This window comes from Diceros bicornis, chromosome 21 (assembly GCF_020826845.1).
Source record: "Diceros bicornis minor isolate mBicDic1 chromosome 21, mDicBic1.mat.cur, whole genome shotgun sequence".
Classification (NCBI taxonomy): domain Eukaryota; kingdom Metazoa; phylum Chordata; class Mammalia; order Perissodactyla; family Rhinocerotidae; genus Diceros; species Diceros bicornis.
The window spans coordinates 5695339-5710676 of NC_080760.1; the positions used below are offsets into that span (position 1 = coordinate 5695339).

Sequence of the window (15338 nt, forward strand, 5' to 3'; positions counted from 1 at the left end):
ATGTCTCTCCTTATCAGTGCTCGCCACTCTAACTTAGTTTTTTAGAAGTTTTAGAGGTACTCCAAAGAACAGGAATACCATGATCTGTTTATCTCTTCTTTGATAGAGATGGGATTATGTCCAGTTTCACTATTATACATAATGCTACAGTAAGATCCTTGCATGGAGTTTATTACACTGCTATTCAACTGCTCAATTTTCCTTGTTTCCTCTTGGTCAGAGACTATGATATATTTTTAACAATTTTATGGGAATTATTATTGTTATTATTATTATTATTTTTTGTGTGTGAGGAAGATCAGCCCTGAGGTAACATCCATGCCAATCCTCCTCTTTTTGCTGAGAAAGACTGGCTCTGAGTTAACATCTGTTGCCAATCCTTCTCCTTTTTTTCCCCCAAAGCCCCAGTAAATAGTTGTACGTCATAGATGCACATCCTTCTAGTTGCTGTATGTGGGATGTGGCTTCAGCATGGCCGGAGAAGCGACGTGTTAGTGCATGCCGGATTTGAACCCGGGCCACCAGTAGCAGAACACTTAACCACTAAGCCACGGAGCCAGCCCTATGGGAATTATTTTATAGGGAATTTAATTTTATCACTGAATAAAGACATTTATGGGGAAACTGGACTTTAAGGTCATCCATCTCAGTATTCTGGAGAAAAATCATGAAACTTAGAAGGTATGAGGCTTGCTCCATCACAATCTAACAAGTCATGTTAACAATTTAAAGTTGAATGTTTGAATAGCCACTACTCTCTCTGTTCAGAGGAAGAATGACTTTTTCTTGTCTAGAAAACATCTGACTCCAGGGGCTCTCAGTTGTGCTTCAGAGAGGGTAAGATATTGGTGTTGTATCTGTTTCTCTTCAGCTGTAGGCTGCATCTTCTAAAGATCATAGAATTGAACATGGTCCAATAAATGTATATGATTTGGGTCAAAAATTCAAAGTAATGAACCCAAGATAGGAATCCATAACTTTGGTTCTTAATAAAGAATTTCCTTTGATATCCTCAAGTCTCTGTGATTACTGTGTATACATGAATGAAGTATCCCTCTGTCCATTTCTTAAGTTGTTTCCATTGACTTTATGGATTTATCCTCTAATCCAGATTCTAAGTGTGAAAGAACATCTTGGTCCTTCAAAGAAAAGAAGCCATTGAAATTTGATTTTCTTTTAGCTCGCCATCCTACAAGTTTGAGGAATAAATTATCATGTAATGGTACAATGATTCTGAAATCTAATTTTTAATTAGAGGGGTGTAAGGTATGAATGAATGGTGGTTCATCCCCATGGTCAAGGGTATTGTACACGTGGACGTGTAAACAAGATTCAGGAAGCTGCTTCAGCCCTGTGACATCCCTGAGAACCACAGTGCAGGAGGATCTAGGCACACAGCCATCTGCCTAGATCTCCTGGGTTACATGTAGATCCAGGGGTCTTGAGAGTGGTGTCAGAGCAGCTAGCTTTTATCTATTTCTCCCCTTCCTTCTCTCCAGCTTATCTCAAACAGTCCTGACTATCATATTTTAAAGACCAATTATAGTTATTTACATGAGCTGCTTGTTCATTACTGCAGAGTAATAATCAGGCATACCATTAAATATCATTTAATCTACCTAATTAAATTTGTTGTACCTTTTGATTGATTAGAACACTAAAGTTAATTCAGAGTTTGATATTCACCAAATGTGTTAATCTGCTTACAACTGCCATGTGCCTCATTCCTCTTAGAAGTGTATCTTTGGCCCATCACAAGATTTTAATGAATCAAATCATCATAAATTAAGATAATGTACTGTCTTTTGGATGATCGGGAGGCATATGGGTCCATTTTGGAAATATGCCCATCTGTCTTTGCTCCCCATGGGAAGTTTCTGGTCACTAGGTCTCCAGGTGGCTTGCACAAGCCCTAGGTCTATAAAGCTTGGTGCCTCTCCTTCTAATTGAGGTAGAAATAAAAGAGGTCAGAGAGACTTATTAAAGTTTTGGTTGTATGAAGTCTTCAATGAAGACCATCCATGCATATTGTTCTGGATAGCTCTCTGTTCCTAAGACTACTAGCTACTTTAAGGGCTTGTCTGGAACTGTCAATGGTCTGATATTTTACCTTACCTGCAAACGAATAAGTTAGCTACCATGGTCTTACAGATGCTGGCAAAAGATACGAGACCCATGGGTCAGAGACACAGGACTTAATGACACAGCAATGGCAGTGGCCAGAGTATCAACATTTGCACTGGTTCACTAAATCCCACTTCCTGCAGGATGATACACAGTGGGTCAGGAGACATGCAGAGGGTTGCAAGAACTCAGAGCTTAAGGAACTCAAATCTTCAATAAGAGGCAGGAAATCTGCTGACCTTTGGTTTGGGGAAGGGTGTTATTTTTATTATACTGGGGAGTAAGCAAGCCTGCCTTTTGCTCCAGAGGAGGCCACTATTTCTATCTTCCAAGGTTGTCAGCTCTACACACATTCTTGAAAAGATAACCTGGTTTTACTGGCTTTCAAAGGTAAGCTTGAATGAGACTTCATCATCATTCCGTTCTTCTGTTACCTTTATTGAGATTGTCCAAATATGCTTTTTTCTCTGTAAAGTTCACTAACTTTATTCATACATAAGGGTTGCTTTTGGTTTTATTTATTAAGTTAAAATTTTCTTATTAGAGCAAATGAGGAAACTATTATGGGTTGGATCTGAAGGTATGCTTTTCCAGGAAAAATGTGAAAGAAGATCGGTGCTCACAGAACTTTGCCACAAGGAGTTGATATCAACTTAAATGATTTTGATTTGAATAGTGTTTTGTACAACTTTCTTCCATCTTACTTCATCCTCTCTGCTTCCTGTAACTCTCATATGGGAATGAGGCAGTTTCAGGGATTCACTGAACTCATTTACAATATTAAAATGGTTTTTTCTGTTGTTTTTTTTTTTTATTGAGGTAAAGTTAACATACAACATTAAATTAGTTTCAGCGGTACAACACAATAATTCAGTGTTTGTATAAATGTTGAAATGATCACCACAATAAGTCCAGTTAACATATGTCCCCATACATAGTTACAAATTTTTTTCTCTTGTGATGAGGACACGGCGTACTTCAAGGTGCAGAAGAATCAATGATGATGTCATACTTTTCCATATACAACTTGATGAATTTGGACATAAGTATACACCCTTGAGACTGTCACCACCATCAAGGCCACAAACATATCCATCACCTCCCAAAGTTTTCTCTCACCTCCTTTATTACTATTATTGTGTAGTAAGAACTCTTAGTATCTACACTATTAGCAAATGTGATGTACGCAATACAGTCTCGTTAGCTGTAAGCACTATGCCATATCCTAGATCTCCAGAACTTATTTATCTTGATTACTGAAACTCTGTATCCTTTGATCATCAGCTCCCCATTTCTCCATCCCCTTAACCCCTGGCAACCACCATTCTAACCTCTGCTTGTATAAGTTTGACTATTTAAGATTCCACATATAAATGAGTATTTGCCTTTGTCTGTCTGCCTTATTTCACTTAGCATAACGTCTTCTAGGTCCATCCATGTTGTCAAAAATGGCAGGAACTCCTTCTTTTTTCAAGGTTGACTAATATTCCATTTCTTTATCCATTCATCCGTCAGTGACATTTAGGTTACTTCCATATCTTGGCTATCGTGAATTAGCTACAATGAACATTAGAGTGCAGGTATTTCTTTGAGACCCTGAGTTCAATCCTGTGGGCATATACCAGAAGTGGGATTGCTGGATCATATGCTAGTTTTCATTTTTGGAGTAAGCTCCATACTGTTTTCCATAATGGTTTTACTAGTTTACATTCCCACAAGGGTTCCTTTTCTCCACATTCTCAAAAACATTTGCCATCTTTAGTTTTTTTGATAATCGCAGTCTTAACAGGTGTGAAGTGATAGCTCATTGTGGTTTTGATTTGCATTCCCTGATGATTAGTGATGCTGAACACCTTTTCATACACCTGTTGGCCACTTGTATGTCTTCATTAGGAAAAGTCTACTCTGGTCCTTTGCCCATTTTTTAAATTGATTTATCGTCTTGTTATTGAGCCAACACGAAAAAAGAGAACAAGATTTCCAGGCATTATGGATGCTTCCCAGTTGATACAGATGGTTTTGTATTTACAGTGGTACCAAAAGATCATGTTTCATGCTTTTTCTTCAGCTTGTTATAAGACCAGCAGTAGCTGCGGCATGGCAGATAATTGGGATCTTCTGGGTTTGGAGGTTTACAACATAAATGAGTGGTAAGGAATTTTTTATTATTCCAAGGAAATTATTGAGATCATAGTCCGTGGAATTCAGGATTGATAGGTGTAGGAGGAAATTAAGGTGAGGATCGGTGATCTGGCACTACTTCTGATCATGAGGCACAGGTATCTACTGTATGAGTGTTTGAATAAAAATATTAGAGATCAGGAATTTGTGGTGGGTGAATATGTTTTCTGAATTATTTACTTTTGAACATAACCATTTGGATTATGTGAACATCTGGGATATGGGAGTAAGTCGTTAACAGGGGGTGGTTGATAATATCACTATTGATTTAACTTCTATGAACACCAAGTGGTCAATGGATTAAGCAAATGAGTAATCAGAAAACACAGAAATGGTAGGATTTGGGATTTAGTAAAGGACTGGGGACCGACTGTCCTGAGAGAGAGTGCCAGGACTTATGAGGTTGAGAGTGACAAGGACAAGAAAAGAATAGAAACACACTCAAACAAGGAGGGGGTGTTAACAGGATGGGGGAGGAGAAATGATCTGGAGTAGCCTTGAGTTTTGACCTTGAGCTTTCTGTTCTTGATGCAAATCTGCCTGATGACATCCCGGGACACAGGTCAGATCTATTCCCAGAGGATAGAGGGAGGGTGGAAGTACAAAACAGCCAGGATAATTGTCCTAAAAAGGCAGGCTTCCTTTATCATTTGTCTCAATTTCATGATTTACTTTTGTAGGGTAAGAGGAAAAGAAGGATGATAGCCACGTCTTCACAGAGGAAGCAGCATAACTGTGGGATCCAGTCCAAACCAAAGCCTGGTTTAAACATCTCCATCCCTATAAGGATGTCCAGTGACATATTCAAGAGGCTGGGTACTAGAATTCCATCCCATCCTGGCAATGAAGGGTCTCTGGGAGGACACCTTGGACCAGCCCCACCAGGTCTGCTGGCCAGAGAGACTGCAAGGACTCCAGGCCTGCAGCAATGCAGGACAACTGGTAACTCCTTTCAAGCTTGCCAAAGGGTTGCAAAACCTAGCACCTAGTCACACAGGTGAATCCCTGCCAGGTGTGCTCGCAAGTGGTCTGCACTCCAGGTCCCATGCCCACTCCTGCCGGTCTTCAGATTTGGCAGGGATGATTCCAGGAGCTGATCTGGGCATTCCACAGCTCCACTGCCAACAATTTCTGGCGACTGAGGAAGGTATCAGGAAGGAGGAAAGGGCAGTGAAGAGCACAGGAGAGAGACTGGTGATAGCACTGATGGCGGACAGACTTGCTAGTGAGGCAGAGAAAGTGAGGGGCCAAGAAGGCCGTCTTGACAGCAGATGAAATGGAGCAGGCACCTCAGTGAGGTCTCTTGGCAGCATCCCAAATGTTTTTGTGCTTTGAGCTCTTGAAACTTTGAAATATAACAATACGTTTCTTTTATTAAACTCTGCTGCGTGAAATAGAAAATATAGACAGTGGTTTCTTTCTGAGGTGAGAGGTTGAGTTGCAGGTGAGGAGAGAAAGATCTTCCTTTTTCATGCTGTTCTCTCATTTTCCTTTACTATGTACTTTATTTATTTGTACTTTCAAGTCAGCAGCGAGTTATCAACGTCACAGGATGATTCAGTTTTTCCCCATACAGTCACAGTAAAACCTACTTAAAGTGGATTATTCTTTTTGTGTAATATTCCAATAGATTCCAAAATATTATTTCCAAAGCACTTCGATGTCTATGTTCTCAAATTAGATATTTACTTCTAGGTCTCCATTTTTGTGTTCCTTCTTGCATGCTACTTCAGAGTTGCATCTAAGGAAATACCAGATTTCCCTCAGTTTTTTAGATCCATATGTGTTGGAAATTTGATTCATGAAGATGGACATGGCAGCTGGGGGATTATGCTATTATCAAGAGACCATTTTTCGGCATCAGTAATCTGACAAGAACTCACTGCTTGTTGAGATTTAATTGACTATTTGAGGAATCAAGCTTTCACTATTGGTACTTCTCTTTCTCTTTGGAGGGGAAGTATTGCCTTCATAGTCTTTCCATTACCAAACCACTTTCCTGGGTGGCTGTGCCCTGTCAGGAAGGGCCTGGGATGCCGGGAACCAGGATTCATCCTCAGCTTCTGCCTGTCCTGAGAAGGCTTCCCTGGCAGAGTCCAGCCTGTGTGTCTGGGTGACACTTGCAGCCATCAGAAAGGAGGCGATAACTCACAAGTGCCAAGCGATTCATCTGGCTCTTGTCTTACAGGGTGTTTCCAAGGGATGAGGTTCAAAATGCCACTTGGTAACCCCTTGAAAGCTCCTGGTCACGGGGTGGGTTCTCGGTGTGAGGTCAGAGCAGTGTCTATTCACCACCAGATGGGAAGCATTTCAGTATTTTAATTGCTAAGTCTGTGTTCATGCACGACCATGGATCATCTGTTCCGTGGCATTTCCTGCTGGACCACCCCACACCCCTGTCATGCCTCATCTTTCAAAGCTCCAAACAGGGTTCACAACCCATCAGGTGGTTGTAATGTAACCACAGCGCAAGACAGGGGAAAAAAACACAACCACCCAAGGGTGACACACTTTAATGGTTCGGGCCAAATTGCCCCATTTGGACAAGTTGGCAACATCAACACTGAGTATGTAAACTGGAGGACTGTCTAAGACCATGGACCTCAGAATGACACGGCCTCAGATGTCACCTGGACAGCAAGGGACAGTGTGGGGTCACTCACTGGTCAGGATTATGGTCCCTTATCCTGGTAAAGCAGAGCTCACCCGGGATCCATCAGCCCAAGCCAGGGAGGAGGCTGGGAGCCTTCTAGGGAATTTCTGCCCTAAAGTGAATGGCATAAGGAAGGCAGTTGTGCTGGAAATCCTGGTTCACAGAGAGCGGTCGGTCGTGTTTATGGAATGAGGCCCAGTGGTAGACTTAAAGCTGCGTCACAGATCTTTCCCATTGGATACAAAACAGCAGGAAACAGATTTCACAGTCCTGGACATGGACCCCAGCAGGATTCAATTCTAGGTCAGTGGTGAACATGGAGGCACTAGAGGGGTATCAGGAGGGAAAGTCCTGTCTGCCTTTAGTCCATTTGCAAATCACCTTTGCGGGCCTTGTCCTCTCCACATGCATGTTTTGATCTTTTTACATTGTTTTCCCCACTTACAGCTGATGCAATTCCAGAGATTGAACTAGAAAACTACAAGTTCCTAAAATTTGGTCAAAAGAAACCTCAACAGGAGAAGCAGAAAACATTCCTTCTTCCTCCAGAATGTAGAAAGGCACCCCCTGCCTATGGCACGACCTGGTCCTGGGTAGTGCTGTTTTAAAGACATCCACATTTCAGTGGTTGTTGCTTTGCCTGTGAAAGTACCATTAACCTTTAAATCCCAGGAGAACGGGCCGGGGACCGTGTCCGCCCCTGGAGCGGCTGAATGATACTGAAATGAACTTGTTCTCGGAGTTAGGGGGAATTGGGAGTGATGTCACTAGCCAAAAAGGGGGCTGGCCTTTCTCCCTTCTCCAACATACAATAAGTTGATGACTCAGAAGAGTTCTTTTTTTTTTTATAATTTTATTTATTTATTTTTTTCCCCCAAAGCCCCAGTAGATAGTTGTATGTCATAGTTGCATATCCTTCTAGTTGCTGTATGTGGGACGTGGCCTCAGCATGGCCGGAGAAGCGGTGCATCGGTGTGCGCCCGGGATCCGAACCCAGGCCGGCAGCAGCGGAGCGTGCGCACTTAACCACTAAGCCACGGGGCCGGCCCAGAAGAGTTCTTGATTCAAGGAGAAATGTGAGATTCTGTGTCTCACTCACATGCCTACAGAAAGCGACAGAACCACACCACAACTCCCAAGCTGTAAAGGGAACAGGACTTTAATATAATATTCAAATATGTCATTTATTATTTACAATAAATAACCACTGTCTCTCCCCAATGGGTGAGTAGGTGCTGAGGTAGAGATGTCAGGGAGCTGGGATGGGGTCATCCCTTCTCTCTTGGGCTTCAGGGGACCCCAGGAATCAGCTTACAATGCTCCCCTTCCCATCAAATGGGAGGAGCTGACCCTGTGCATCGCAAGCATCCCAGCTGTGTCCCCGCTGCTGAGGATGGGGCTGTGATCGGCCACTGGTATGGGGTTCGGGGTTGGGGCCTGGGGGCTGAGTAGAAGAGTCGGGTTATCTTGCATGGCCTCCCTCAGAATCATGGCCCCCCACCATGTCCCCACTGCACTGGGTGCTCCAGACCCTGTGCTCAGTGCTGTCAGCCACCAGTACCCCATTTGTCCCTGCCACGTGAGCAATCATTTAGTATTACCTATTTCACAGAGGGGGAAACGGAGTCTCAGGAAGCTGAAGAGAGTCACCCCAGTCACAGGACTGGTCAATAGTGGAGCTGGGATCCCAGTGCCAGCTATCCGACTCCCCAAGGCCATGCTTAGCCCAAAGCCTTACTGAACCCCTAGGAGTCAGTCACCCCGGCCCAGACACTCACTCACCCCTGACCTTGATGATGGCCGGTTCTTCTTGGCCTTGCGTACTCTGCAGGCCAACTAGGTCTAGCGCTCTGGCTGGCAGGACAAGGTGTAGCTACAGGACAGAGAGGCACCTGTGAGCCTACCAGGAACCACACCTCAGGGGTCCCCCCACTGCCTGCCCAGCAGCTGGAGTCTGGGTGTCCCAGAGATCACCATGTAATCAGGCCGGGGGATGAGTGGGGCACCATGGAGACAGGCTCTCTGGACTGGCCAACAGGGAGAGTCCACCCCTGCCCTCACCCAACTCCTGCCCGGCCTCACCTCTCATTCTCGTTGAGCAACTCCATGTCCTGGAACGAGGCCCCAAATGGCTCCCTCGGGCTCTAGCTTGTAATTCTTTGCAGCCTCCTGGAGCAGCAGGATCTCCCTCATGACTCGGTATTCCTGGGACCAGAGGGAAGGAGAGGATGCAGACAGGGCCTGGGTGGGGGATGCTGCAGGGGTCTTGTTGGAGGTGAGGAGTGGGGCAGGGGACCAGTCCTGGAAACCATCCTTCCCTCCAGTTCCATCCAGGATCTACCAGTTCTCAGAATGGGAATAATCAACCCCTCCTCCAGGAAGATTTCCTTGATGCCATCCTCCCCTCAACCCACCCGCCAATTGGATGGGTCTCCCACTTCTCTGGTATCAAACTCTTCCACTCAATGTAAGATACAGCGGGTGAAGCCAAGGACTGTTCTGCCCAGAAGGTCTCTGATTTCCACCTCCTTCCTCTCCCCTGCAGGGAGTGCCACAGCTGCTCCTCAGTACTCTTCTCAAGGTTGATCCCATTCCCCTGGAAGGTAGACAGCCAGAGTACATCAGACAAAGACCCCTAGCCTGACTAGCTCCCTATGCCCACCCCTTCTCATGTTGCACTACTGCCAGATCCCCAGAGGGGGCCAGGCATGCAGAGAAAACAGGACTTGGACCTAGGCTTGCCTCTGGGCTCCAGAGGAGGAGGACATGGGGGTGTAACTGAGGGACCTGGCAGCACAACTCTCTCTGATGACAGACTTGGAGGCTGAGGCTTCAGGCAGAGGGGACTGCTCAGGCACTTATGTGCTTCCTGACTTGGGGGGGGCCGACTTCTTTCTCCCTTCATGGGCAACATGGGAGTTACAGGCTGAGTCCAGCTCAGATAAAACCTCACGCAGCTCTGCCATCAGGCAACTCTGAGCTTCCCCAGCCTGGGTAACTGGAATGGGTTTCTCTGGCAGAAACTCTGTTCACTCATCGCTAAAATAGGCCTGATGCCCCAGCTGCCAGCGGTGGCTGCAAGGCTTTCATGAGAGGAGATGTGCCAAGTGCTGAGAACTCAGAGCTCAGTTCGGGGGCTCCCGCATCCCAAGGCTCAGAATCCTGGTCCTTCCTGCCTAGACCTCAGGTGCACCCACCTCGAAATAGTCACCCATCACCAGGTGCAGCATCAGCAGGTCACTGAGCAGAGTTCCAAGATAGGGGACAACACCTTGTGACATCGGGGTGTGGGTGGGATGAACCTTTGCTCTCAAGTCGACCCCATGTAGACCCTCTCCTGAAAAGTCCCCACACTCAGCCACCTGGCCCACCCCAGGGTTCCCACGAGGAGCAGCCTAGGACCCTCAGCAGCCTCCCGTCAATTCCTACTCCCTTCACACCCCAAGAACACCACACTCCTCCTCCTCACCTCCCAGGGCCGGCTTCTGGCAAATCACAGGGTGTGCAGTCCCTTGCCCTCCCCAAAACACACTCATCCTGCACCAGCTCTTCCAGGCCCTCCTCTTGGTCACTTCTACTGGGGGATTCAGACACTGTGGCACCAAGATGAAGGGCCCTCATCTTTTGATTTCAGGCCTCCAGCTGGGAGCACAGAGCCCCTCCCCCACAGGCACACTAACCTGCCGCTGCTGCTGCTTCTCCTGCACTCTCTGGGGGTTGCTCTCTGGGGGAGCAAACGTGGAGGGCCCCTCCTGCCAGGATCGAGGACAGTGTCAGTGAGGCCATACTCCCCTCACCCCATTTCTCTCCAGCACCACTGGCCTCCGACACTGGACATCTGACTTGAGTCAACTGGTACCAATGTCATTCCATCCTCCAAGGTCTTGTGATTCCAGAACAAGCCCAGCTCCAACTCTCACTCTGGGTGTGAGCTTGGGCTTGTGGCCTGGCCTCCTTGAGCCTGTTTCCTCATCTGGAAAGTGTGAGAACTCCGGCTACCACACAGGTTCTCATGAGGACTCAGTGTCACAAGACTGTCATCATTGTTCTGGCCCTCACCCCTCCAGGTGGAGTAGGCAGAAAGCTCCCACATTCCTTTCCTCCCTCTTACCTCAACACCACCCTGTGAGGCCTGCACCACACAATCACCATCCCTCCATTTCCCTGATGAGGAGACAGAGACCCAAACATAGGCAGTGTGTTGCTCAGGGGCCCACAGAAGAGAGGCCGCTTGCCCCTCTCAGTCAGAGGCCCTGTTCCAACATCCTTGCCTAACCCCCAGCCCCACCACTGACAAGAGTCCTGTCCCTTGAGCTCTCAAAGCTTGGTCCTGGGCTGAGTCATGGATGGAGAGGACGGGGTGTCTTGGGAGTCTGGTTGAGTGGCTCCTGCCTGCCCCAGTCCCGTGGAGTGTCTGGGCCCCAGGCTGGGCCAGAGGCCAAGCCAAAGCCTTCTCCTCCCCAAGGAACGCCTCAGGACATTCCCCTGCACTGAATCCTTTTTTTTTTTTTCGTGAGGAGATCAGCCTTGTGCTAACATCTGCCAATCCTCCTCTTTTTTTGCTGAGGAAGACTGGCCCTGGGCTAACATCCATGCCCATCTTCCTCCACTTTATATGGGACGTTGCCACATCATAGGTCGACAAGCGGTGCGTCGGTGCGCACCCGGGATCCGAACCGGCGAACCCTGAGCCGCCGCAGCGGAGTGCGCGCACTTAACCGCTTGCGCCACAGGGACGGCCCCTGAACTCTTTCTTTATCCACTCAAGAACTGGACCTCCAAGGTGCCACCTCTGATCAACAGAGAAGGGGATGACAGGACATTTTGATTCCCCGTTTACATGAAGCTCCTAAGGTCCTTTCAGCAGGATCCACTAAGAATCCATCAGTTGCCTAGACACTTCTCATAAGCCACTGGGGGCATATGTCATTGCCAACCAGGCACTCAGGTTAGACTCCTGTGGTTGATTCAAGTGAAGTGACTGCTCTAGGGGTCCAGTGGGGAGTCCCAGAATGCACACACATCTCTCACCTGAGGATGAGCAGCCTGTTTTTCCACCTGGGCCATGGGAATCCTCTGCCACGCACATCCCTGGGGCAGGCAGGATGCAGCCCCTTGGAGATGTGGTGAAGATAGAAGGAGCAGCAGGGTCCTGGCTTCCTGAGGATAGGTTTAGGCTGAGGGCTAAACCCACCCCAACCACCCAACAGCCTGGAAGAAGCTACATCCAGCAGGATGGACATACATGGAAGCCAGAGACCTGTTGATGGCGCCAGCTCGGCAACTCCTCCTGGAACAGCCCAGCCAACACCATTGTGTCTCATGACCAGGGCCTCCCGCCCACAAATGGCACCCCACCTGCCCATGGGCAGAACAGATCCCTCTGCTTGTTAATCTGGATGAGATAGACGGGAATGTTTCAGAGAAAGTTCAAGGGAGAAACTATCAAAACCACAGCCTGCCCAGTGCCCCTCCTCCGCACCCCTCCTCTCTTTCCAGACCCCCAGCCTCCACTCTACCTTGATCATCAGTTCTCTGCTCAAGGACTTGTCTTGACTATTGAGTTCCTTAAGATTTTCAGAGCTCTCTCTCAGGGGAGGGGAAAGAACGAGGGATAAATTTAGGAATAATGTGAGGGGTCTGAATGCAAATCCCTTTTCTTTGCAAACCCAAGAGATTCAAACTGCCTGAAGGAGTGTTCTCACTGGGCTCCTCTGAGCGCTAAGGTCTCATGGTACTGGGAGGGGGCTCTCCTGTTGGTCACTGGGGTCTCCACTCCCCAGTTCTACAGAACAGCTCTGTTTTGACTGCTTTGAGTTTCAACTGGGCATGGGGTTCTGTTGCTATAAACACTTGAAAATCTCCAATTTGGCTCAACTTAGTACCTGACACTTAGGGAAGCCGAGTCCTAAAGCAGAACTGGTGCATTAAGGACCCCGGAAGGTTTAGAGACCCCCTGCCGAGGCCCAGGCCCTGTCCCCAGCATTTGCTGCCTCCCAGGAGTTCCCAGCTGACTGAGGGGCCAATGGCAGACATACAAGAGATCCCCCATCCACCCTGGTCCTCCTATGGAGAGAGGCCTACCCACCGGGAAACTTCCCCCGTGTGTTCTTCAGGTGGCTTGTGAAGGTTTTCTGCAGAGCAGAGTTGACAGTGCAGGACGAGAAGAAGTTCTTCAGGATCTCGAACTCCTGGGGAAGGGAAGAGAATGAGCTGTGAGGTGGGGCACTGTAGCCCAGCTTGCTCTAGCTTCAGTACCCTTCTATTTAAATCTCCCCTCCTGGATGAGACAGATGCTCAGGGAGTCCCAGAAGGGCACATTTAGGACCCAAAGAGTAACACTCACAGGGAGCAGGATTTTAGCTCAACCCAGGGAAGGAGCCAGGTAGGAAGTGAGCATCCTCTCACTGGGACCTGGAGTTAAAGTCAGCGGGCCCCTGGCAGGAAGGTCCTAGGGACTGTGCAGGGGCTTAGACCACACACTGCAATCCTGGGAGCTGATAAATGTGGAGAGGCAGTTCCCAAGGCTTCAGAGAGGGGCTCCACTGGGCCTCCCACAGCACACCTGGGCCACCTGGATCCAGCGCTCCACCACCCTCACCCTGTCCTGGGCTGTCTTGCTCGGGTCCCCGAGGCAGGGGATGATGACGAAGCTGGCCACCCTTCTGACGTGGTCGACGGTGGCCTGGACGTTGGGTGTCTGGTGCTCATTGCCGGGCTTGTTCCTCTTGCCCCAGGTGGAGCCCAGACACGGAGAGGACACCACCTTCTGGAAGAGCTCCTGGAGAACAGGGGGAGTGTCACCGAGCCCTGCCACACCCCAGGTCTGTGCCTACAGCCCCCAAAGTCCCACACAGGAGTCACAGTTTAGAGCTGGAGCTCAGAAAGCTCAGGATGTGGCCTGAGCCTTGTGACAGTCCCTGGCTTTTCTTCTCTGTCCACTGAGGACACCCAGCACAGGATGACCCAGGACCCAATACTGGCAGGGAAGGGAGAGGGGCATTTGAACCCAGCCCGTGCTGGCTAACTCCAAGCTCCAGATGGTGGCTCAACTAGGCTCATCCCAAGGGGGCATCTTCCAATACCCTGATCCCCCCTCTGGTCCCACTCCACATTCTGATGCACATCCCCGCGTGGCAGCTACACCCACAGGCCTTGTCTGTCTCCCTTGTAGTGGAGTACACATCAGGCGTCTAATAAGTCCTGAGGCTGTTGAGACTCCTGAGCAGACGGTTGGGCCACCAGGGTCCAGGCTGTACACAGTGAGCCCTTCCCTGCACAGATGGGCCAGGGCCCACCCAGCTTTCCATCTCTTCTACCTCATGGAGTTGGCACAGTCACTCTGTGCAACAGGTCCTCTTAATGTCCACCTCCACGGTCTGCAGGTGGACAGCAAAGGCTTGGGTGTTCAGAAAGTTGCCCAGGTCTTATGATTGGTAAAGGGTGGAGCCTGGATTTGGGCCCAGATCATAGGAGTCTGGATCAGGTCTGGGGCAACGATAGCAGAGGGAAGGCCTGCCCCACACCACCCTGAAAGCCCAGCTGCTCACCGCATCCATCATGGTAAACTGCTCCACCACCAGCTTAGGAGGGAAGGCCATGAGATTAAGCTTCTCACGCTCCTTAAGAGCCACAGGTGGAGATGGACTTCTCACTAGAAATGATGGTCCAGGTGACTCTAGCTAAGCAGCTCCTACTCCTGCTGGAGCCCATGTTGGCCCTTGCTCCACCTCCAACACTGCTGGTGGAGGGGACACTGGCTCCAGTGCTAGAGGGGGTGGTGTCAACGGAGCTGGAGCCAGCTCTACCTCCACCACTGCCCACTGCTCTTCTTCTGCCGCTGGCTGGAGCTCAGCAGCTGACGCTGGAGTGGGATAAAAACAAAGATTCACCCACATAGCTGACTTTCCATGTGACCTTCTAAACACAAGAAAGATCCCACTCCCTTCCAGGAATACCCAGCCTGCAGTCCCCCTTACCATCTGGCTCTGCCTCAGTGGCCTCCAGAAGCTCACACCGGACAAGGGTAAGAGGGTCACGGCAGCTCATCTCCTAGCCAGGCAAGGTGACATTCATGTACATCCCCTTTAGCTTCAAAAAGGGACAGCCTGAGTCTGGTCCCTCCCTAGTTCTAGTCCAACCTCATCATCTCAAGCTCCTGAGTGTGGAGACCCTCTGCTCCTGCTCTCATCTCAGAGCAGCACTGGAAAGTGTGGGTGGCCTCATGTACCTGCCCCTTGTCTAGTGAGTTTGTGGAGTTGAAACCATTGGGCAGTTACTCGACAACCTAATGAGTGGAGTTCTGCAAAGACTGCCTGGGAACTGGGCCAGAAGAAATCAGGGGCTGCCTGCACACTGCCACTGGGGCCAACCACCAAGA

The 15338-nt window shown here is 48.7% G+C and overlaps 1 protein-coding gene across 6 annotated transcripts in view; it reads right to left on the reverse strand.

Moving 5' to 3' along the window:
• Positions 1 to 14592, reverse strand: part of LOC131419428 (ral guanine nucleotide dissociation stimulator-like) — a 34587-nt gene extending 19995 nt beyond the window's left edge. For 2 of the 6 annotated variants that reach the window (XR_009223217.1, XR_009223219.1), the window contains exons 1-7: positions 14509 to 14592; positions 13524 to 13739; positions 13047 to 13149; positions 11990 to 12114; positions 10639 to 10710; positions 9373 to 9554; positions 8741 to 8831 (exon numbers count right to left, since the gene is read on the reverse strand). Coding sequence is in view for 2 of the 6 variants with exons in the window: in XM_058564488.1 (XP_058420471.1) it covers positions 8801 to 8831; positions 9373 to 9554; positions 10639 to 10710; positions 11990 to 12114; positions 13047 to 13149; positions 13524 to 13739; positions 14509 to 14559 (780 nt within the window). In the remaining 4 variants the exon portion in view is untranslated. The other 4 variants (XR_009223218.1, XR_009223216.1, XM_058564488.1 and 1 more) reach the window with 4 other exon arrangements.
• Between the last annotated feature and the right edge of the window lie 746 nt (positions 14593 to 15338).